Source organism: Acromyrmex echinatior, chromosome 7, assembly GCF_024713525.1.
Source record: "Acromyrmex echinatior isolate Ae372 chromosome 7, ASM2471352v2, whole genome shotgun sequence".
In the NCBI taxonomy this organism is placed as follows: Eukaryota; Metazoa; Arthropoda; class Insecta; order Hymenoptera; family Formicidae; genus Acromyrmex; species Acromyrmex echinatior.
This window is the reverse complement of record NC_141858.1, coordinates 10,901,129-10,927,056: the sequence shown is the minus strand read 5'-3', so window position 1 is coordinate 10,927,056 and position 25,928 is coordinate 10,901,129. Positions and strand designations below refer to the sequence as shown.

General features: G+C 36.1%; 1 protein-coding gene and 1 long non-coding RNA gene across 8 annotated transcripts in view; one reads left to right on the top strand and one right to left on the bottom strand.

Moving 5' to 3' along the window:
* Positions 1 to 25,928, top strand: part of LOC105154570 (Cbl-associated protein) — a 98,266-nt gene that overhangs the window by 14,197 nt on the left and 58,141 nt on the right. For all 7 annotated transcript variants that reach the window (XM_087407822.1, XM_087407823.1, XM_087407825.1 and 4 more), the window contains exons 2-4: positions 23,111 to 23,262; positions 23,590 to 23,666; positions 23,756 to 23,818. In XM_087407822.1, coding sequence (XP_087263948.1) covers positions 23,111 to 23,262; positions 23,590 to 23,666; positions 23,756 to 23,818 — 292 coding nt within the window. The remainder of the gene's footprint in view (positions 1 to 23,110; positions 23,263 to 23,589; positions 23,667 to 23,755; positions 23,819 to 25,928) is intronic.
* Positions 14,206 to 25,928, bottom strand: part of LOC105154568 (uncharacterized) — a 71,207-nt gene continuing 59,484 nt past the window's right edge. Inside the window, exon 5 of the long non-coding RNA XR_015545683.1 lies at positions 14,206 to 17,914. This is a non-coding gene — a long non-coding RNA (uncharacterized LOC105154568). The remainder of the gene's footprint in view (positions 17,915 to 25,928) is intronic.

Genomic DNA, 25,928 nt, shown 5'->3' with positions numbered 1-25,928 from the left:
CATCTCATTCCAGCATTTATATTTTTTCTCTTGATATTAAGACCCCTGCTCTGTTATTTTTAATGACGGTGGTGTTATACTGTCATTTTTTATCACATAAAATTTATGCATCAACAAAATATAATAACATTAACACTGTCGTCAAGAAATGTTTATGAAATAAGGGTTTTAATATATCGTTGGCTATTTTCATTATTAGCTATTTTCCAGCAAGAAATGTCACTTATGTCTCGTTGGAAAATCTTTTATTTCAGAGTTAATTAAAATTTCAACATCTCAAATCTTAAGGCTGCTATTTGATAGATTCGAATCGTTAGATATTATCAAAAATATCTCTCAGAGATACCGACGCCGCGTGATAATAATAGTTATACGCGGAAAAACTCTTTTGCTAAAGTATCTAAAAATTTAACGTATCAATCTAAAAATAATTTTATTGTATTATCAAAATAATTATGTAGGACGCTCAAGTTTGTTCATAGAATAAATTAAAACTTTTTGCAGCATTACTTATATTTAAATTTCCTACATAATTATTTTAAAAGTTCAACAAAATTATGTTCAGATCTGCATCTAGCAAAATTTTTAGATATTTCAGTAAATCGTTCTTTCCGTTTGAATTCTTCGCAATGATAAATTTAATGACAGAGAATGTAGGTGTCAGTATCGTTGAAAAGTCTTTGGGAGCGGTAAAGACGAGACATCGCTCGGTTACCATAGAATTTAATAATTATGTGCATTCGATCGCGAATGTAAGTTTAATGTCCGATCATAAATTCGCTGACAACCTTCGCCGCGCGAATAAACGCGAAAGCCGCTGCCCGGACTCGCCTCTAATGAATGATGGAAGGCGCAATTTCGAACACCTGATAACACCTTTGTTCTCTATCGCTACGAGCGCGCGATAACGACAAGGTCAGGGAATATATTGCCGTGACGGCAATCACGATATCCACGTTTACGATCCCGGAGCGCTTATCCCAGGGAGAGAACGCTCTTTGTACATACATTATGTCAGGAATCTCGCGAAGGTTTACTGCACCTTGATTGCACGTCCGCTTTCGTAACGGCTGCGCGTTCGTGTCGGGTAAGAAATTCTTCGGAGGAAAAATTCCACTCAGAGTTCTCGTAAGGACTTAAAAAATATGAGAGAAAGAGAGAGACGCATCGTAGGATGTAGGACCATCAGTTACGTCAGCAGGTATCTGGGCCACTAGTTTAAAGGGTGAAGGCCCTTTTTGGCGTAATCCCAAAGCGAGAGGATCGTCGAGGGGACGGTCAGCCACCTCGGTCGCAATGGCGCGCGTTTCCACGCGATGAAGGCGAAGGGCCTTTGAATGAGCTACGGGCAAACGGCCGCTAATAGCATTTTGACGAGCCACTCGTACAACATATATGACCCCGGTTAGGTGTTGTATGACGACGCGACGGTTAGGTTACGCCGGTCTGCAGGCGGCATGCGTTCTACGGGTTGCAAGAGGGGCCCTTGTTCTGGCTCTTTAGTTGATTGGTCATTCCGGCGGGAGAGTCAGTGACTCATTCTGACTCGGGCCTGCATTCTGCCTCACCAGCGAGAGTGTGTGCTCGCCCCGTTTCGAACTAGCGCTCACTTACGCCCGCATAACATGGACTACGCCTCTCCGCAGCCCTGTCGTCTACTCCCGATACTTATCGTCGTAGAACGAGTTAGCGCCCAGGGCCGTGACCGACGAAAGACCCTGAAAATTTTATTGGAACAGTCGTATTTTTTATTTCCTTTTTCGTTCTTTAACTTTTAAGGTTTAGGTGATCACAACACCTCACGTATAGTTATCTTAAAAACCTAATTGCTTTGAAAAAGGAAGATAAAAAGTATTGCCCAGGAGTCTCACAGTTCATTACTTTTACATTCTTCTATTTCATAAGGGTATAAATAATCGTATATATTATTAAAAAATATAATTATAAAGATGAAATTTCTCTCTCTTTGGGTTGTCTTGAATATTTTACTTATACTGTTAAATTCGTAATGTCAAATTATACTCAATTTGAATTATTTTTAATCATTTCTATAACTAGGTCGCTACTGTTTGTATTCAATATGTCGTTAATTTAACTAAAATAATAGAGTTAAATAACTCAACTCAAAGATGTGTTGATTTAAATTTAGTTTGTTATTTATGCACCAAATGTATATGTTAATATGAACATTGTTTGCTTTGAAACTAATCATAGAAATGAATTGATTTACATTTTGACATATATTGAAGCTTGAAAATAACAAAATGCCATTTAACTCATGAGATTAATGCTCCTTTAGCGAAAGTATTTAAAGGTTAAAAATGTTAAAATAGAGTTCAGCTCTTTAAATTTTCTAAAATTTCATGTCTCTTTTCCGCTATTTCTATCTTAATCATAATCCAAATTTATAAATATTGATACGAGGTATCTCGCTATTGGATGTTTTAAAGTTGAAATAGTTTTGTGACGAGATTTTCGCGGAGAAGGGTGACAGGTTCTGAACCAAAATTGCAAAATTGCGAGGAATCCTTTCCTTTAACATGCCGTCTTTCCCAGAACGTTCCACGTTCCGTTCCTTCTTTCGGAGTCTCGATAAAGCCTCGCTATTACGGGCCTGAGGGTCCCATATGCCTTCGCCGCGTCGAGGCAGTCGTGCCGTCGTTTCTTGGGCCAGTGGCAGCGATTCCTCGCCCGTGTACGATCGAGAGACGTGCTCCGATCGTCGCTACGAAACGCACGTGTTTCTTCAAACCGCGTAATCATCAAATTCGCGTGTTCGTTATCAGAGCACACCTCGATTCATATCTGCCGTTGCTAATGGATTTTTAATTCCGCGCTATCGATATATCGTGGACTGCGGAGGTGGAAACGAGGTGACTGACGCTTTATCGAATTTGCGTCGTTTGTTGTCGTCAATGCCGAGAATAACACTGATAAAAGGAATTATTAAATACATCGAGCCGTTTTGAAACGGAAACGGACGTATGAATCATTATCGATGACACGAAACTCGATAGCGGCTTTTTTCTCTGTCACGGAAACAGGGAAAGCTCTGTATTACGCGTCGAGTCCTCGGAGAGCATCCGGGAAAACGCGCGTGGCTGAGAAACGCGGAAGTCGCGCTCGTAAAGTGGTCGTGGAATATTCGAAGTGCACGTCCCAAGAATATGCGCAGGCAGTGCCGAGGATAGATGAATTCCTCGCTCCAACGTCTGCGTAGCATTAAATAAGAGAAACGAGTGAACGATGTTCTAAGGACGTGACGTGATATTTCCTTTCGAAGACGAGGAGGAGAACTCAAGAATTGTCAACGCTCCTCGCGAAACAGCTCGAGGGCTGAAACTGTATCAACTGGTGGAAACGAAATTGTATCCGGCGTTGCGGTTTGGATTGTGTGCGATGATTTAGGAAAGTGCGCGGCGCGTTTGTACGAGCACCATCGCGAAAATACAATTGCCTGAAGAGGCTAAGGAGCAACGAGATCGCGATCGACAAAAATCATTCACAATGGTTCACACGAGTTACGCACAGTGGGCTTGTTTGCCGAGCACGTACCGGAAAAAGGTATTGTACGCTTATCCCTACGTGCTTCGACTTGCGCACACTAAAAGAAAAGATTAGCTGCTGCAGCAAATTAGGTGGTAAGATATGGCATAGCGTTTTTAATTGGTTGCAGTCAATTTTTGGTTGCGTTAGACTATCTGCAATGTCAGTATAAAATTTCGATAGGCTAACGCAATCAAAAATTGGTGCTATCCAAAAACTGCTGCTATCAATTAAAAATGTTATGTTATATTCAGTCAATCTTTTCTTTCAGTACACATGCCGAAGAAGCGCGTTAACCTTTCATGGACACACTTCAAAAAATCTATACGATGGTTACTTTGGATTTAAAAAAAAAATCGTAAACATATTGTTAACTTCGGAAAAATAAATATTTAATATAAATATATTTTTTAATTTAAAAAATTATAATTTTTAGTTTGGAATATTATCAATTTAACAACGTGTCCATACATGTAAATCATATGAGTATATAGGTTCTACTAAATCGGTAAAACAGACTTCAGTTCGTCTTCTAAAGGCATAAAACTTAAGGTACAGTTTCACAATTCATGGTTAACTGAGATTCAACTTATTCATTATTTCTTCCCAATCCTAGAATTGAAACTGAGTCTAAGTCTTAAACCGTAAGAAACTGACCAATCATAATCAATTATTCTTCTCACATTCAACTGTGACTGATCAATTTTTTACTACTTGGTACTTAAAGCTTAAAATATACGCCTTACAACAATAAAATATTTTATTGTAAACGCCGCTCTAAAGAAAATAGATGAAATACTTGTCGTTCGCAACACACAAGAATAATTCAGAATGAAACGGATTTGGCGCTGAGCGAATCTTTGAAAAGGATTCCTGAGAACAGTTCTATAGATAAAAACCGATCATTTATCTCGCGAATGTCTGACACAGTTCCCTTTTTTCCCTTTATCTCGGGACCTCTCGTTTATGACGAATATCGCGAATAGTTTCCGCGGAGTGAGACTCTCGCCCAGCCGGCGGGGATTACGTTCCTTCGCGAAAGGTGCCTCCAATTCCGTAACAATCGTAACTCAAGCGAGCGCTCGAGGCTTTAATTGCCGAGCGAACGCCGAGGCCTTCTCTCTCAATCGAGAGCTCTGTGGCTCGCGGCGCTACTCGGGAAGCAGTATTTATCGGCGAATGTAGGATATAATCATCCAATGCGCAAAAAGGTCGAATGGCGACGATTAATAGGCAGAGAACGACGTTGAGATTAGCGAAAGCGAAGTGTGGCGAACGGAAACGCCTGCGATGTCTTTCGCGCATCCCTCGATCTCTTCGTCGATCGGATACTCGAGGCGCGACTAGAAAACGCAAAAATATAATTGATGACGATAACAAATTTTATTAACGTGCAAGATGTAAATTATAAAGATAGTATAAGTTAGATAGGATTGTCACAAAACTGGAAATCAGAGAAACTAGGGAATTAACATGGAAATTGAAAACGGTCGGGGAAGTCGGGGAATTTTGCAAAATTTTCTGGAAAATTAAATTTCTTATCTTTGAAGAAATTTAATATATGTTATGCAATTTTGGAATTCTATCAACTTAACAATTAAAGATGCAAGCAGTGCCAATAACATTAATAGTAATTTATATTGCTATGTTAAATTGATCTCTCAACAAAATATTTTCAAATCTCAGGACGAAAATATGAAAAATTTTAAAATATTATTGAAAGACAGGGAAAATCATGTGTCTGGAAATGAGGGAAAAGGTGTGAAATTTTAGGATGAAAGGTGACAATCCTGTTAGAGCATTCCAAAAGATGGTATCAGTAATACTGTATAATAAAATCAGCTGTTTGTAAGCTTAAATCTTACTATAATTCAGTAATTAACAAATGAAGTCAAATGTACATTTAATAAAATTACAATTACGACAAATGAAAGAAAACTGACGTATATAATAGCGGATAAAGTTCTCACGATTCGTCAGAATACATGCCGGATATAAGTCAAGTTTTTTTCGACCTGGCCGGATAGAATCGGTGTACGTTCTCCATTCCGGAATAGGGTATCGTGAAAGTATATAGCTCTGCAAATATTTGCGCGCACAACGTTTGCTCTGTGCACACGCGCGCACACCTCTGAAAAAAAATATTGATCGAGGCCGCATTCTTTGAGGCAAGGCCATTCGTAAAAGCTTCATTCGCTTATTGTGTTCTCGAATACTTAGGGTCGCGCCGTGTAACGTCAATAGTAATGCAGCTCGAAGAGTGTAACGGGTTGTGGAAAAAGAATGAAATCGCAGAGGTATAAATCTGAATAAATCAAATAAAGCAGAATAGACTAAGACGCCTTTCACGGAGATTGTCATGCCGAGCTCTTTATCTAAGACCAAACTAATCAAGCGAAGGAAAGGTTTTGTCTGCAAATGGTGCACTGAACTCAGAGACAGTATCAGATTGTTAATGAAAACGCGCTGTCGCGATCTTGACTTTATAAATAGATTTGTCGTCATGAAAGAAGTCATCTCTTAACCACAGTTCATCGATAACGTCAGTATTCGGTGCAGTGGCTGGCGGTTTCTTTCCTTCAAACGCGAACGCTCTTGTCGCGTGTTCACCCAGTATTATTACCTGGACGAATTGATCTTCCGTTCCAACAACCGCTATTATCCCTGAAGGGGTCTCTCGCAACCCCCCCTCGAGATAATACTTCCATAGAAAGCTGAAGATGAGGTGACCGCATCGGGACCATCGCATTTTCGCATGTTGGCGGCAACGACGTCAGTGAAAGTCACGTACCTCTTGATTGCGGTCTTGTTCGGACCTCCCGCTACGCCAAACCTCTAATTGCGTTACGCAATATATACCGCAGACATCCATTAGAAGCTCTTGCGTTACGTCAAAATGTAACGATTTGATTTGCACGAAGGAAATATCCCCATACAGCGCAGATTATTCCAGTAATATTGCAGCAACATTAGGTGCTTTCCATTTGGTGACACAAATCGACACGATATCGTTCTATCTTTGTTATTTGTGGAATGCAAAAAAAAAATAAAAACGACGTTTGTGTCGAAAGTACTAACAATGCTCTCTGAATTAGTGAATAATCACTGATATCAGTGCCAAGTATGCCACTATGATAATCAGTGAATGAAATATGAAATCCCTAACTTATCTAATCTTTATCATGTGATCTAACTAATCTTATTTTAGTGCATAGAATTCAAAGAATATGGTATTGGAAGATTGAAATTAACGTGCAAATATCAATATTTTAATTATTATTGGGTTGGGGAAAAGTTTCTTTATATCTTTTTTAATTCAAAATTGTATATACAACATCTTTGTCAAAAATAAACGAAATTTAAATTCAAAAAAAGAGTTTTAAAGCTTGAAATCTTTACTTTTGAAAGATTACTATATTTTTTTACTGTGAATTTGGTAATTTTTACATTTAAAAAACTATGAGAAGAAGATGAAAAATTTTCTTTTCATTTTGGGGGTATCTCACGTGTCGAAAAAAAAAACTTTTACAAAACTTTTCGACTACTTATCGTGAAAACTTGAAGCTTTCCTTACAAAATCATTTTTTAAAAATGTTCCTATGATTTTTTGTTCCTGAGTTATTCGCGAGTTAAGTAAAGGAGAAGCATTCTAATTTTGATTGCTCATAACTCCGATAAAAATCATCATATCGCAATTTAAAAAACAGATTCTTAAAGCCGAAACTTTGCTCTAGCGAATGATATAATTGTCACGAAAATTTCGCATTAAATGAAATTTTTGCAAAAAATTTTTTTAAATACGATGAAACTTTTTCCTCGACCCAATATAATACTCAAACGTTCTTCCTTTTTTAGTCGAACTTCACTGATTATCCAGTGCCAATTTATGCCTATCCTAATTAATGACTATCCACTGATGCAGATTTAGGTCCAGTTTTACAACTCATGGTTAACTCTTAACTGAAATTTAACTTATTTTTCATCTCTTTCCAATTCTAACATTAGAAAGAGATGAAATAAGTTAAACTTCGGTCAAGAGTTAATCAGGAATTGTGTGTTAACCGAACTGGGCCTTAGAGAGTGTTGTTGTAAGCTCCTGTGCTGTATGAGTAGCTGCACGACACGTCGAAATCGAAGGATCTTTTCAAAAGATGACTTTATCAGAAGAAAAGTTATCGGCCTGGAGCCCGGGGTGATGATAAAGTAGAAGAAAGATGAGAGCTATTGTCTGCGCATTTGGGATGTCTCAGCCTCCGTGCGACGACTTCATGCAGCTTTTAATGTCGAAAGTTACGACAGGTCGAAAATGCTACAATACATTGATGTTTATCGACAAGAGGAGCCGCAGGCTAAAGCGAGTTTTGAATCACCGTGGAACTATGGCGTGTATCAGAAAACTTGGGAGATGACGGGCGGTATTTGAACTCTGACCACCCAGGTTGGGTCCGAGCTGTTATCCGCTACACCAGAGGTTCTCAAATTATGGGATTCATTTGCTGAAGGGCGACATTCTTTCCAGAAGAATTTAAAGATATAAGGATGTATCCAGACAAACAACATAAATGTATAACATAAATGTGCATAAAGAAAATTATCCAATTGCATTTTACGTGCGTTTTTATAATAGAAATGCGATTGCATAATTTTCTTTATGCATATGTTAATGCAATGTACAGATTTGTCTGAACAGACCCCAAAGATCATGCGATTTATTCGTCATCACGTATTCGATTGAATTTCACGATTAGATCATTGATCTCGAATGACAATGGTTGATAGGTTTTTCTTATACACTCTGCATGTATCTGTATTTATCGTTGCGAGTAGGATTCTGCTACAGTCTTTCTTTTTGCGAACGTCCATTACACTGTGGCTGACATCGCAGATGATTCAAGTGAGGCTTCTTTGTAAACGGACGAGAGTACAAGACACAAGAGGTACGCAAGAAACTTGGGTAGTAACCAACGCCTCTCGGTTTACGATTAATTTAATAATAAGAGCGGCGATTGTGGCTAATTAATTCCAGATTTGCAATATGGAGTCTGATACTGTCCGAAAACATGTGCGGCCGTTGCAAACTAAGACTTCTCGGATGTCTCGATTGTATTTTGCTTTATATTCTTATTATAAAATAATATTCTTAATATAAAAATATAAGAAACAATTATTAAATTAATAAGCTAGAAGTTTTTTATTAAACAAATTTTGGTAGAAGTAAATAGAATTTCTGTTTATCATAATTAAGTATTTTGATACAACCAGAAATTTGGATCTGATATCCGTTAGAATTTGGGTAGTGTGTAGTAATACGAAGACAGTTTGATAAGTCAGTGATTTTAATTTTTCTTTTTTTATTTGACTTTTTTCTCTCATACGCAATATAGTCTCCTTTTAAAAAGGAGACTATATCACTGACTTATCAAGCTGCCCACGTAACATCCAAATATCTAGTTATGATAATGGAAAGAGTGCATGATTGGATTAATCATAAATGTAACATTTATGGTTAAAGAAATAATAGTAGAATTAAGCAGAATTTTTATCATAATTAAATAATCTAATTAATATATATCTGTCATAATTAAATAATATTAACCAAAAGTTTTGTTATTTTCACTAAAATTTATACAATCAAATGTGTCTACTTACATATATATAATCAGAATATATATAACCAACTTGTCTGATTATTTATTTTAATCAAAATTATATCATTCACACACATATTTTTTCAAGCAGTAGATTATATACATATTTCAGGTTAATTCAATCAATTTCTTTCACTATAATGATACAAAACGTATATTCTAAAGTAATATACAATATATTTTAATTTCGTCTAATGACGCTCATTCCAAAATACTAGACGTCTTTCGCTTTTCTTGATATAAATATCATGAAAGAAATTGAGCCGTCGCGGCAAGATTCCAATGACGTTCAAGACTCGTCCGACCTGAACACTTGTTATTCGTCTTGTCGAGATCTAAAAGGCTGAGGCTAACTAGATGCGTCCATTAACATTGACCTAAAACCGTAAAAAACCGCGCCTGTCGCACTTCGCGACGCACCCACTTGAATAACATTAAGTGGAATGGAAGTCTCATCTCGTATGCACTTGGTATCGTTAACCTGAAATTTTCATGGTACAATTTATCGCAATGTTATACCGCGCTATACACCTGCACGGGAGTCTCTTATATGAAATTACAAGCGGTTGCCTTGCGATTAGAAGTCGTGGATTGTTATCTTCGTAACTCTCGATCGAGGTCGCGCTGCGTGCGTTCCACGATATCGAATGAACGTCGCGATACGCAATCGCATATATAATACATACACCGAACGATAACTAGCGCATAAAGTATCACGCGCGTGTACTTGAAGTGGAACGCGAGCCGGTGTGCTCGCCTTCCACACGCACATGCGACGTGTAATGGAAACGTAAGAAGGCTTCATGTAAGGGACCGCGATTATATTGTATATCATGTAAGAAAAGACGTCTTGTTTCATGTAATTGTCCAGTAGCTCTAAAGTCAATGGTTGATGCAACGAAATGCTTGAGAAATGGCTCGGTCTTGTACTTAAAAGCGAATTTCTTGACTTTAAGAAATTCGATTGTTGCCTCGGATCGATTTTATCCTCTCATATTGAAAAAAATTTAATAAATATTTTTCGAATAAATATTTTTTTAAATAAATATTTACTAAATGTAAGGGAACAAAATTTATTTGATACAAAAATCATTAATTTGATTTAACTAGATCGTTGAAAATGTCATGAAATTGAATGTATTTTTAAGTTAAACAAGGTAAATTTAATTTAATGACATTACATTAAATTTAATGTATCTGTAACTGAAAAGTATATTTTGTACACGCAGATGAAATTTAGTGCACTTTTCATAAAATTTTACGTATATTTGTCCTGAAATTGAATACACGTGAACATTAAATTTAAATTAACTTCATTTTTATTTGGCAACATTAAATGTTTTTAATGTGCCTGTGTGAAATTTGCTTCCGTTACATGTACACGAAAATTTCCTTTTTTTTTTAAATGTATTATTTTTTTATTGTAAATATTTATTTACTGCAAATAAATATTTACTCAGTACTATTCAAAGAAATATTATTAAGATTTAGTAAATTTTTTTTTCACAATAATAATTTTATCGTAATAACATTAAAACTGACAGTAATGTAATTATTACGACGGGGATGCATGTCGAATTGCACGCGTGTGTAACGTCCGTGCGTGATGACGTGGGATTACGTCGAGCCAGGCTCGACATCGGGGGGAGAATGAGGAGCCTCGGGGAGTCAGGGGAGCGTGGGATGGACCAAGATCAAGATGAGAGGTGCGAGAAAGAGACGGACGAGATGCAATCCGGCGAAAGTGCGACGCAGAGAGCACACCGAACCCTGTCGAGACATCCCGATTCTAATATTGTCCTAGGCATCGGCCGGTCTGCTTCGCTCAGTGAACCGGCCGGATTCGGTGCCATCAGCCACAAAATACACACGCGGCTAGTCGGGACAGTTTCTTTTTTTTCCGACGAAAAAACCGGCTCGCGATCGCGTCTTGTCGCAAACAGTTTTCATTTATAGGTAAAAAGTATGCGATTGTGTGTGGGACAGTGACGGGCGTCGCGACGCTGCGACAAGAGATCAGACTGTTGGTGACCCACCGACAGGGGGAAAAGCTCATCGGAAAATCAATCGTAAAACGAGTCCAGAGGAAAATACGGGAGAAAATACACGGTGAGCGCTAAATGACAAGCGAGCAAGTGCTCATTCGTTACGAAGATCGGATTTGATATCTTTTTTTGACAATCTTTTAGAGAGCAAGACAGATAACGACAGGTACCACGAGAAATAAAATTGAACATGTTAAAAGATGTATAGCTGGCAATGGTAAATATAGATAGATATGTCTCGAAAATCGGGAACGTAATATTAATAATGAGTTTTCAATCAACTTAAAATCGGTCGTCCTTAATTGAAATGTCAAAATGTTAGTTCTTTATTCATAAATGAATTGTCAAAAATTTGCCTTGTAAAAAAAAATTGAAATATCTACGAAGATTCACAATGTTGAAATAATTAAAAATATTAATATAAATTAAAAATATTGGATTTCCAGTGGAAACGTTATCCCTTAAAACCATTTGAGATTGACTTCGTCGTTATTGAACATGTGTAATTTCATATTGGAATTTAGCTTCTTCGCTGATAACGTGTTCTACTTTTAAATACACGTCATCGACAAATAAAGCGGATGAAAGCTTTTAAGTATAAAACAAAATCTCTCTACTTCTTTCATTTTCTCCTTTCCATCCATCAACTCGATTCATACTTTTCCACGTCTTATACTTAAAATGAAAGAAGTATATATTAAGAAAATAGGGGAAAAAGAATAAAACGAATAAGAAGTGCAGTTAGAAAGAAAGAACAAGCTAGTATTTACTATCTGTAGATATTTATAATTTACCGGAGTTGCCTTGTTTTTTACTTGAAAACATATTTCTATAATATGTCTTTGAATTTGGAAAATTTGTAAATCACATTGCTACTAAAGAAACACAATTTTTTCCATATAATGCAGTTTTATCGGAAAACACGTTTGCCGCAATATCGAGAATCTCGAAATAATTTTGCATCTCTTGTTGTTTCAACTATATTTTCACATCCCGTTTTTCATCTTCTCTCCTACTCATTTTTATTCACTCGAGCTGTTCATTTTATGCTGAAGGAAATTTTTTAACATCGCCAAAAGGACGGATTATTCTCGCTTTGTAGAGCGCAGTGAATTTACGTCGGCTAAAAACGGTAGCGCGATCGATCGCAAGCCGAGTGCGGGTCACTATTGTGTGGGATTATTATCGGGCCTTGCAGGTGACATCGATAGGATCAGCTTGACCCAGCATTGAAATCGATCGATCTTTTTATGTAAATTAAAGATCTTTTATTAACACGCGAAATAGAAAATACGATTGAAGACAGACGATGGTAACGAAAAGTAAATTTTTCCTGATTTTATCTCGGTTTATATACTCTTATTTCGAACTTTGTTTTACTTTATTATCGCAAGTAAACGGCACATGTAGAATATTCGGGGATGCACAAGAGAAACTTGAGACGCGTCGGCCGGTGTGCTATTTTGAATTCGGAAAGCTTCGTGCAAGCTCATCGATCGAAGGTCACCGAGTGATGGTATCGAGAAGCGAACATCAAAGAACTTGATGACCGCAAAATGTGCTTTTATTGAAATTACATCCGCGAGCGAAAGAGCCTCCATCGCTGCACACCGGCTTGACGGTGCTGTATTTTTAAACGAGCTACCTCACCGACGCGTTTTCGCTTTCATACTAACAATTTCCGACACGTGAATATGTCCCGAGCGTTGAGAATTGTGCGAAGTTCTACCATCAAAAGTAGGTTTATGCCATTATTCATCGTCGTGTTAAAAACATCGTGATTAAAGTGGTATCTTCGGGCTCTCGAGGGTGCAAGTGATTTAACGCGACGTGAACCGCAATACCTAACGCAATGATAAATCACGGCTGCGGATCGGAAAATTGGGTGTAGAAATTAATTAGAGACTTAGCTTAGCCTACAACGTAATCCATGGCTATTAGTAGTCGAATACATGGTCACGGTTACCGATACGAATATTTCATCGCAACTAATCCGATCTTATATTCTGTCCTGTTTTGGACAGCAACAGGAATTTGGCTTTTAATTTATTGCACGCGAAGAAGAGAAGAAATTTCTAATTCACGTTATTTATGAATAATTAAGATCATATTATCGTAATAAATTATTGTGAGAGTGTCACTTTCCTCGCTATTTGTTTATCTAGCATGCGTGGAATATGCAGAAATTAATGAAATAGAAAATTTCTATCTCACATAATATTTACCTTCACCTTGTTTGCAAGGAATCACATTGATAATTTTCTCTCTCTCTCTCTCTCTCTCTCTTTTTCTCTCTTTTAAACGGTATAAATAATCGAGGGTCGTGCAATGCCAGTCACATAGCGTCGTTGATTTCTTGAGTACGCGCCAAGCACTTGAAGCGAGTTTAAACAGACTGAATTGAAGGGTTCCATAAATAAAGAGGACATTGTTTAACGAAAAGATTGGAGTATCAGTCATCATTGACGAATCCTGCTTATCGCATGGGAATATATCCGCCGCTTAAATTTATCAAATGATATCAGTAGACGCTTCGTCGTCTTCACTCTCAGCTCGTCAATTACGATCTCCAGACGACACCGACGATGGAATGCACAGCGGGTTAATATCCGTTGTCAAGCTGCCGAGAACACGAGCGTCTGGTTTGTTTGACGCTGATAATTCGAGGGGGCGTCGACGCAGTTCCTCATCACCTTCGTCGTCATCTCACAAACTCAGAGGAGTTAGTCGATTTTTACGCCGGTTTGACGAACGTAGGACATGGAATTTTCGTTGATGAATTCGTTAATACTTCATAATTCGTGAATAAGTAAATAAGAAGCTTTTGTAGTACAGGAACAGGTGCATCAGATGATAGTATTCTCACAATGGGATAGAAAATGGCGCGTGGGTAAGATATTCCATCGGACAGTTCCATTTTTTTTCTATTTTTATAAATCTAAATAATTATGCAAACAGAATAACAGTTTTTTTTTTTAAGGAGAGAGGATTGGGATTTATTTTATCGAATTAACAGCGAGTTTCCGCGAAGTCATTAAAAAACCAAGTTAAACACAGAGTTAATCGGCTTTTTAATTTTTACGGTTTTTTTATTTCTTTGAATTAGATAAGTAAGTTTAATTTGCTACATTCACCAATAATTTGCCTTTTATTCTTTTACGTTTTTAGAATTATTATTTCATTAATAATATAATAATAATAATCATTAACTCACTATATGTACGTTGATGTATTTTCCGCGAAAAACGATCTGACATGCCAAATATTTTTGACGTATATTTTGATTCATGTTTTTTTGATCATTTTTATAAGACACTTTATTGAACGTTTTAAGCGACTAGCGAATATTCATGCAATAGATATTGATGGCCAGGCATTGGATTTCGCGGATAGAATATTGGATATTGCATAAATACCGCGAAACGTGACTATTCAAACAAAGTTTATATGGATATTTATACAGAATGCCAATGTTACTGTAATGGATCGTGCATGATGATCGATACTATTAAAAATATACGCCCAGTGCAACATACATGTTACGTGCGAAGCGAATATTATTGGTTGATCTGAATACACATAAATTGTATGGGGTTTCTTTTCTCGAAAAATAATTATTAACTTACAGATGTATTTGAGAAAATTACGGATTAAATGTTATTCCAATTTAATTTGTCTTAAGAGAGTATTTTAGTCTAGAACGCGAAAATGTGTGTTCTCTCTGTTTTGTGTTATCATTATATTTTATATAATTATTACTGGAAATTATTCCTGGACATTAAAAAAAAAATAACTGCACATATTCTAATTACTTTTACACATCTAGTGTACATTTTAGTAAAACTTTAGAACGACTGTAAATGTTCATTAATTTTTATGTTATATAAATTTAAAAACAAAATATAAAAAAAACATGTATCGGTAGTTGATATGATTGTAGCTTTCTAACTTAATCAAACCAAAATATTTAAAAGGATTTTGAGTTATTATACTCTGAGAGAAATATTTTGTATGTAACTATTTATTTTGTTGATATATGACTAATAAAAACTTATTTTTCTTATTTTTTTATTAAAAAATGGTATTCTTTAATCGAAATTTGGGTAGAATAATCAAATTTTCTAGCCATTTAGCGCAGTTTGAACATTCACAAAGTTATTTTAATAGTCCAATAAAATTATTTTTAGATCTGTTTTTAATTAAATTTTTAGATACTTCAGCAAAACTGTTCGTGCAAATATTGATTTTTTAACAAAATTTGTGAATTTAATATCTATGAAGAAATAATTGATTTATAGATGTCTTGAAAATATCCCAATTCATGCGATAAAAATAGGTATGTATTTTATATACGCAATAGTTGAAGTTGATGAGTTTAGTTTCTAAGAAATCGGGTCAAACGACTTGAAAAATACGATTTTGAGAGAAACGCGTTTAAAATTTCAAATATAGTTGCAATACTAGAAATATAAGTTTATTTCTTATACTAATGATACTAGTGATCATTCAACAAATTTTCTCTGACATATTTTTTATTTTTCTTCAATCTAGGCTTGAAACAACTGTCTCTGAGCGCGTCGACAGCATATTAAACGGCTATGCGTTACAATTTAAAACATGAAAGTTAAATAGAAGTAGAAAAGTAGAAATCTCAAAACGATCTAAAATTGAGATCTATGATAAAAATCAGTAAAATTGACCGATTCGCGTCGTTTCGCGTGTAATTATTTATTTTATACATTTTAAAGATAAAAGGATGCTAAGAATCGTCAAACGGACAAGCGAACGCCAGTCAAACAACGGCACCGACGTTTATATCGCGATCTGTTTTTCCTGCTCTCGGGTGCAGTGAGTTTAATTGCTTTCCTCTAGTCTGCCTTCTAATTAAGCCTTTAACCTTCCTTGGTTGAAGCGAGGAACTAGCCGAATGCATAATGCATTTCAGGAGACGATCCTTTCTTCCTATCTCCTTTGAACGCCACATTGCGATTTGCCTTCATCCTCCTCGTTTCTCGCGAATCCCGTTCGGCTAATAGTCGAAGTTTGTCGTCGTTATCGTCGTTACGACGTGATGCATCTTCGATTGAATTATAATTAATGCGCGTCTTGCTTATGAAGCTAACAACACAACAAGAAACTTGTACCGTGAACCGTTTCCAGAGACACAAGTATCATTTAAAAGTATCATTTAATATAACACATAATTTTATTTACACGTTTTTCCTGTAACTCTGTAGATGCATTTTTTACTCCAAAATTACAGTAATTAATACAATCGCGAATATACAGACGGATTTCTTCTCGTTAAAACAATTTATCTCGTCTTAATTAATACAACTAAAGCGAGCCGTGAAACGAGGAGAAATTTTCGTTTCTTTGATATTCATGAGAGTGCGAAGATTGGATTATGAATTAATGCGAAATTCATATATTACACTTCTATTTAATTATGAAATTCTAACTGTTTCGCTGCTCGCTACTGTAAAAGTACTTTTAAAATAATTAAGTGCTGAGCGACCAAAATTTAGTTGGAAATTATGACCGAAATCAATAAATTGCGAATTTATGTGCAACTTGTGTATATGTGTGTGTGTGTGTGTGTGTGTGTGTGTGTGTGTGTGTGTATAATATATCATTTATAAATTACTGTTATCTTGCACGAATGCTGCGTATCATGGTGGGTGTTTCCAGATTTATCACCGGGGCGGTGTGACCGCGATCAACAGCTAAATTACAATTTAGTGTCTGTCTCGAGCGGCCACATTTCACTTCGCGGAAACAGATTTCAAAGCAAGATATTGAAAGATCCGACGTACGTTTTCTTAGAGTGAGACATAGTGAAATGCATTCAGCTCACGTGGCTCGAAAGTGTCGACTACCTGGAAATCCCTTCGACTTGTTACGCATTTCTTATGCATACGCAATTCGTGGGTAGAGTCTCTATCTCTCCTTTTCCGTGTAAATACGGTCGACATGTCTAAATTCCAGGAATAAAAAGTTCCGCGTTAAATTGTCCATGAAATATTTTACGTTAAACTTAATTCAATCCTATTTTACTTCATAATTACTTCGTCCGTATATCAAGTGAGACGATTTGGCATTCGAATTTGGAAACTCCAGAGCAGGATTGGGAACTTCTCCCTCGTGGAATTTATACAGTCATACGTCACACGTGAAGCCGAGTCTTAGGAAATGCCATCGTAGCGCAGGAAAAATTTTATTTTGTGATAAATGCGTAACTCGGGCAGCCCGCACTCGGCATTTTGCAATTTTCCCATTTCCATCCCGTCGAGATTCTCCGAGATGCCGTAATTTATATCTGGCAAGTTTTTCTGCGGAAAGCGGCGGAAGTTTGCACTCGTCACCGAGTGCATTATGCATACCCACGCTTTGTTGTGCCGGTTCCTCGTAACCGATCGTTATGCGTGCGATTGGCTTCGCCAGTAAAGTTTCGTGTCCTATTCGATAGCGGAAACTTTACGGTACCTCGAATGGAGAAAACCGCTAACGATCCTCGACGAACGGTTATTTCTCGGTTTCGACGATGTCTTTTGTGCGTAACGGGCTGTCTTATTGCGATAATCACATAATGACACGAATTGGCTCCGTCAATTAAAGTTGGCACGAAGTCGTCGTTCTCTATAGCCTTCGCTTGGTAGATAGTCACGAAAGGGACTGAAAAAAATCATTCATTTGTTATAATTTCTTTCTTTAGATGCTGATAAACGAGAACTGCGATGCAGTTTGATTAATATAAAAACATATTATTAGTGAAAAGAAACACATACATGGCCTGATAATAAAGTTCTCGAACTACAACAATAATGAAGAAACGAGACATTTCACAGATAACAAAATATTATATTTTATCTTTCAAAATAGTCCCTTATAACATCAATATATAGTTCACATATCTTCGATATAAAGCTTCGAAACATTTTTTAAAGTCCGTAGCTAGAATATTATTTAAAGCACTTATTATTCTTCTGAATATCCTCTATGTCTTGAAAATGTTTCGTGATTTTTTTTTTGAGCTTTGGAACAGCATAAAATTTGAAAAAGTTAGTTTTGGTAAGTAAAATGGGCAACATATACAAGGGATGGCAGGGAAAAATGTTTGCTTTTCTAAATTTTGACAAAAAGAAACAATTACATTTAAGTCCTCATGGATTTATGATCCACTCAGGTAGATCACAACATTATGGCTTAAAAACAATTAAATTATAAAAATCGTTTTTATGATGAAAAGTTAAATTTGTAAATAACGCATTATTTATGAGAAAGTTAGCTGAAGATTCTCAAAGACTTTAATATAAATATTTTAATTGTGCGAAAATAAATTTTTACCTCTCGAAATCCATGTTAACAATCTCTTTCTTGGTCAAGGAAATTGCATGACAACGTTCCTACGTACAAAAGAATCATCATTTTTGACCAAGAAAGGAATTGTTAAGATTAACAATCTCTTTCTTGGCCATATGATAAATTAGCTATTTTATTAGTTGAATCTGGCTTTTTTGAATTCAAGCTGTTCCCAGAGTTCAAAAATATAAAAAATGTTTTAAGACGTCGAGGATATTCAGAGGAACGTAACGAATGTTCTGAATAACATTCCAACTACGTTTTTAAAAAAAGTTCTTTGAATCCAAGGTAAATTATATTGATGACAGACCACTTTGAAAAATAAAATATAACAATTTATTACGTGAGATATTTGTGTTTTTTTGTTGTTGCAGTTCGGAAACATTAATGTTAGACTCTAAAGGTATTTAAAGAATGATGTCACAGTTGTATAGAGTCGATAGATGGGAGTTCCATGGTTTTCGTCACCATTAGGTCGATTTGTTCTCACAATTACGCAAAGACAACGTAACGGTTGGGAAATACGCGGAAAAAATGTGGGATCGGTTTCACCGTTCGAGCATCGGCATCGAACGCACTCGGGAATATTCAATTTTTCGGTCTGCCGCGTCGCATGATTGCTGCGCGTATCTTCCGCGAGAGATATAAATCGTCTCGGAAGCGCCGATATAACGTATAATCAAATACGAAACACTTCCGACCGATTTTTGAATTCGATGTAAGAATAAATAAAAATTATTTTTAAGACGTGGAAAAATCGATTTCGAACTTGGACAGTCAATAGAGAGACAATTACTTGAAGAAGTAATTCCTTCTTTCCTCGAGTTGTAAAAATTAAAGACCATGACATTTTTAGAAGTCTACAAAGAATTTTTAACTTCCTGACATTTAATTTGTTTGCAATCTAAAGATTATAAAGCATACAAAAAACTTAAGCAATCAATTAATTGGTTAAACCAATTACAGTAAAAACCATAATGTCATAACATAATTAGTAGTAAATCCAACTGTTGATATTTACATATTTTATTGCTGAAGTTTTTTGTGTATTATAATCTTTAGATTACAAAAAAATTAAATGCCAGAAGAGTTGAGAGTTATTCTTAGTCTTCCAATAATGAAACCTTCCTCTCTTATTCTTTTCATTTCGAGTTGCTCGAATCCCTCGACAGATTCTCAAATGGCGCGTCAGTATTATTCGCGCGATCGTGGAATGAATTATGCGAACATTTTAGCAAAGAGTGTGCGAACACCCGCGGGCAGGTTCGGCAGTCCTGTGATCGCTTATTATCCTGCCGATACCCCGCGGAGTTGGTCACGATGATCCTCGACCGGTCCTGCATCATCTTGTCTGATTTTTCTTTCGCTTTCCATCACCACGTTCTCGCCTCTGGATGCTATTATCCCGTGTTGCCCGAAAGCAATTTTCTCCGTCGCTTTCTCCAATCGCTTTTGCGGCCTCCCTTGGCTCGCCGCACGACGTTTAAAGGGTCGTTAAAATCGGACGGAACTTGTGTGGTACTTGAGCGTAAAATGAGTATCTCAAAAATATCGTGATGTAGTAGTTGAAGTAGATTAAATAAGTAGAAGACTGAGTTATTAAAAGTAATAAGTTTTATCAAAAGTAATAAGTTATATCGAAATCAATATCTTCAAATTGATGAAAATATCTTTAAAGAGTCATCAATTAATTGTAAGTGAATAAATAATTGTTTATTAAAAGTTTATTTACGCGGAATTTATTAATGCGGAATTTAGAACCATACGATGTCGCAAACATCTCAGAAAGTTCTTTAGTCATGGAAGTAACTCGCGTTAGTTGGTAATGAAGCAGAGTGTCCCAAGTTTTGTCGATGCAGCTGGAAAGTCGTGCGTCTCGCATAGTTAAAAGTTTGAAAGACTTATGCGCAAAGTGTGAAACGTGAAATTCTGTCTAGTAGTTCAACGCTCGGCCGCTCGTTTTACATCGAGCGTGTTTTCGTGGCTGCTTGCTTACTTGTCGAGTCGATAATTTGGCTTTCTGCCTTCTGTTATTAAATTCATAACGTCAAATTATACTTGAACAATTTTCGATTATTTTTATAGGTTGTCACTACTCCTCGTATATGTCATTAATTTAATTAAAACAATGGAGTTAATCAATTTAACTCAAGAAAATGTATTAAATTCGACTCAAATTTAATTTATTATTTACTACATTGAAAAATACTAAATGTTAATAAATATTTGTTTGAACAGTTCCAAGTAAATATTTACTAAATGTAAATATATATCTATTGGATACAAAAATCATTAATTTAACTATCAAAACACAAAAATTTATCTTGTTTATCCCATTCTATTAATGCAAACTACTTAAGCAAACGTTAGTTTCGATAATCTGATTTCAACGATGTACATTTTTGCACGATGTACATTTTTCATCGCCAAAAAAAAAAAAAGAAATAAAAAGAAACGAACGCGTACAGCGCGATTGATACGCACATTTCTAATCAAGTAACGCGAAAAACAATGCGGTCTGGCTGGAAGCCAAAATTGCGTAAACAAAATTGAGTTCGCTCTGAAAATCAGGTCGCCATATCTCTCATTGTTACAACTACCTCTCTTGTCCCTTCGTTCCTCCCAAAATCCAAACAGCATCACGGGGAAGGTCAACCGGAAAACTTCCCTTGTTGTTCTGCTGTAGCCGAAAAGTCTGGCGCCGGTATGACGGCAGTCCAACAGGGCATCCTGTTCAGAGGACGAGCGCCAGTACTCTTTCACCTCCGGCGCGATGTGCACCTCGTCTATTCTTCTAGTCACCTTCTAGTCTTTATCTCCGGATTAAGAGATATTGTCGAATACTTTTGTTCGTTAGTAGTTCTCATTTAGCAAACTCCATTACGCTCTCGCTATCGTAATATCGACTTGCGATTTTTTCGCAATTCTCATTTTTATTTAATTTTAATTATACGTGAAACTCATTGCGATAAATCACTCGTCAAATCGGACGAATCAAAGGAAACGACTTAGAACACAGAATGCTTTGATCAATTCGATAGATAGGAGGAATTTCCACATGTAACTTTGAAAATTTTCCAATAGATATAAAAGCAAAAGCAGATTACAAAATAAGTAAACCGCATACGCGCCGTTTGTTTCGTGAATGGAATAAAAGAAGTTGAACGTTTTAAAGCTCACGACGTTTGACGATAAAAGTTTCTGTGGTGATAAAGGAGCAAGATCGGAACGAGCCTTTCTGTCTAGCTATTTTCACGTACCGCGGTAGCGTTTTGTCAACCACGAGAGTATCGAACGAAGAAGTTCTTCGAGATGTTGAAGTTCCGAGTCGCATCCGGCCAACGGAAGTGCGACAGCATGGTGAGAATCTTAAGCGTTTGAAACTTAAATCTCAACTCGAGATGCGAAGAGACACCGCCGGTAGAAAGTTAATTTTTCTAGATTTATCTTAAGAAATTCCTTATGAATCCTTCGTTCAATTTTGTCATTGCAATATCAACAACATTGCTGAAAGCTCGACTATTGATGCGATTTTTTTTTATTTTATGTAGGTTTGGTTTTCCACTCTTTAGTTAATTTGTGAGACTTTCGCTCGGTTCTACTAATGTAGATTAACTTTAATCTCGGTTTATTATTTTTCTTTTTCTAATTTTTCCCAGACAATAAAAAATCCAAATTTGGGATGTAAGATGTTCAAAAAAATATTTTTAATATATTTTTTTGACGTTTTTAAGATATCTTTTATTTTTTATTTTGGAAATGCGTGTTGTCGGAATTAGAAAAAGATAATGAATTAGTTAAACCGAGATTAAAATTAAACTATAATACATTGATAGAAAGGCATCAATCTGATGATAATGTACAAATTTTAAATCTAAACTATAAGTTAACTAAATAATCTGCCATTTTTTTAAGCTTTGCAGACTGGAAAATCTATAATGACGCTGAAATAGTGTCACATTTTGGAGTAAAGAATATAATGAAATAATGAATTATAAGATTATATTTTCGAAAATTATAGATCTCTAAAAGTTAATAAATACACGGACGCTTTTGCGATTTATGAAAAAGTTAATAATCTTAAATAGCACAAATATAGATATATATTTATTAACATTTAATATATTGTAATATAAATGGTACAAAAATATATATATAATATTTATGTTATAATATTTATCTTAAATATTCTGTGATATTTATATTTCATCGTGTTTTGATCTATCGTGATGGTAATTTGTCGTCGTTTCGCCTGTGCGGCCGTTTTCAGACAACGTCGCGTGTCGACGTTTGAAAAGTTGCCTGCCTTTAGGCGCACTGAAGGCCTGCAGTGGTTCTCAATCATTTTTTTGGTTTGATAATTCGCTCAGCGAATCACGATATAATTAAATCGTATTTACTCGTACTTACATTAATTTGTGTTAAACGATCATAAGTCAACTAACTCTTACGTATATCATCACCAAATTTTTTTGATCGCAATCTGATTTGATCGATTATCTGTTTCAGGTGAATCCAGGAAGCAAGGCAGCTCAACAAGGAGTGAGAGAGGGTGATCTGATCAGTAATATTAACGAAAGAAGCACTCGAGATCTGACTAACAGCGAGGCGCACGCTCTGTTACGTAATTCTGGGGAGCAGCTAAAACTTGGTCTCAACCAGTAAGTGATCGAGATATTTAGATTTCTTTGTAGTACACTGAAACAGAATTTTTTAAATCTAAGTAATTTTTTTGTTGAACAGTTTTCAAATAAACATTTCTTTACTGCAAGTAAATATTTACTAAATGTAAACATATATAACTTGTAGCAAGTATATATTACTAAAATATGATTATTCGGAACAACCATTTAAGAAAATAATTACTTAACAATAGATTTAGAAAAGTTTTTTTAGTGTAATAAAAACAGAATTTTATTATATTCTGTTATTGTTAATATAATTCGACCAGAAATTTTATTTTGATTCATCTGTTTTTTTTTTCGCAGAGAAAATATCGGCTCGCCGAAAAGGAGGATCTACAGGAGCAGTCTGCAAGAGAACACCACTACCGAAATTCAGAACAGTAGGTATTCTTTGTGAAAACCGATCGATCGATCTCTCACTCACTTATAAGAGGGAAGTAATCGTAATTCTGTCATTTGTGTGCCACAGAGATCACCACAAGGACCACAACGACAACGCGCACACGGACGGAGTCGGAGAGGAACGTTGCCAGTAAGTTCTCTGTTTCCTTATGCAAATATCAATTTTCACATTGTTCTGCTAGTGATGGAACATTTGCTCTTAGCATAATTGAAAATTGTATTTACTTGTAAAACGCCGTTAACAAGAGGGAACATTCGATACAAGCGTACTTCGATAATTAACAATTTACAAACCATATCTGACAGAAACTTTTGACGAATGGCGTCGAATAAGCTCATGATTAATTAAGTTATGTAATATAGCGTCGAATTTACGAGTATTTTCCAATTTAATCGTTGTTTGAGCAATAAGCCGCGTTCGATATCGATTCCCGATTAATCTCAAGTGGTATCAAACGTCGAACAAATCGTTATTTTTCAATAAATTTTTAACGCTACACTTTTATACACGCTTATAATTGCAGCGCTAATAATCGAAATAATTGCAGTAACATAATTAATTTATAAAGCAATCACGCGAGTATCGTAATTGCGTAAATAATCTCTAGAATATTGATGAACCACAAGACAATTAACGCGCGTTGACACGTTTGTTAATAATTAACAAATTCAGAACTTACGATTCCGATCGTTCTCGTTCCTGCATCGTGTTACGTCGGAGAACCCAGAAATTACCCACGCATGACCGCCGATGTTTGATCGAGCACAATAATCCTGCCAGTTAACTGAGCGTACAATGCGCGTAGTTTAATTATCTCCGATGATCTCAACGGCGAACAATGGCGGCCGGTTCCTTTATGCGCGACAACCGCAGAAACCGAAGTTAGCGTCGATGACGTTTTGGTTGGTCGAATTAATCATGCTAGCTTTTCATGCATTGCCCTTTATAGATATTTAGCTATTATAGGAGAAAAACAATTAAAATTTTCTTTCAATCAAACTGACAAGCAACGAATTTTTCTAATTTCATCAATTTTTCACTTTCTAACTGCTTCAGATTATTTTAATGTATATCAAATTTGAAGACATTATCCGTTGAAATTATTTAATTCTATCGATATCAGATGAAATCAGATATACATAATAATGTAGATATGGGAAAAATAATCAAAATTTTGAAAAATTTAATTGTTTAGTACAAACTATCAATTAAAATATCTTGAATTGAATTTAAAAAAGATTTTTTACCATGGTTTCAATAAAATTAGGTTTGAAAGGGTTAAAAAAAATATTTATACATGTAGCTAGAAAAACGGAAAAAACTATGGTTGAAATAATTAAAAATCTTCGTATAATCGAGAGATATCGGTTTCGAAAGCTGGAGACTATTAGAGATTTTTGTCTCCTTCAATTAATCGCCGATTAATTAGCAGCTTATTCGGATCCTCGGATGACTGGATAATAACGAGCCTAATAAGTCCACAGCGTATGACGTGTACGGACCATAAATGTACGCGGATCATCCCACTCTGGTTGTTATTACCCGGCTCTTTTCTCCAAATTGCCCGCTCGTCGTCGCGGTACAATGCGCATCCAGACAGGGGCATACCCACGCCATGCGTCGAATGTGCGTGCGTGTTGTTCACGCACACACGCAACACACCTGTCCCCGGCTCGCATGTACATTCTCATGTATACGAGCGTACACCTGCCACCACAACGACACGCTGCAATTCCGTGCGGGCGCACCCTTGGCTCTCCGGGAAGACCCTACATCGAGGAGGCGACCCTCTTCTTCTTCTCTTCTTCCTTCGCTGGGCCGCCGCCTGCGGACCCACCTTTCTCGTTCAGTATCAGGGAACACTTTGTCGAGCGTGCCGCGCTGAGCAATCAAGTTTCAAAGTCGCTTATTTCGAAAAGAAACACCGGAATCGCGAAGATTTTCGGCTTTTCGTGATCGAGGATCGGGGATCGATCGCCTGATTTTCCGGGAGAAGTTATTGATGGAAAAGTGAAATGTGAACATCGTAATTAAACCAAATGTTTGAAAATTTGGAGAATTAAAATTCAAATAAGAGATAATACAGAGCAATGAATCAGTACACAATACTGCAATTAATGTATTGACCAATTCAGATACAAAATCAAAATCCCAAACATTTCGATTCACACTGATGTGATAAACCATCCTCTTTCAGTGGATAAACACTTACAAAAATTCACAATACATGCAATCGCAA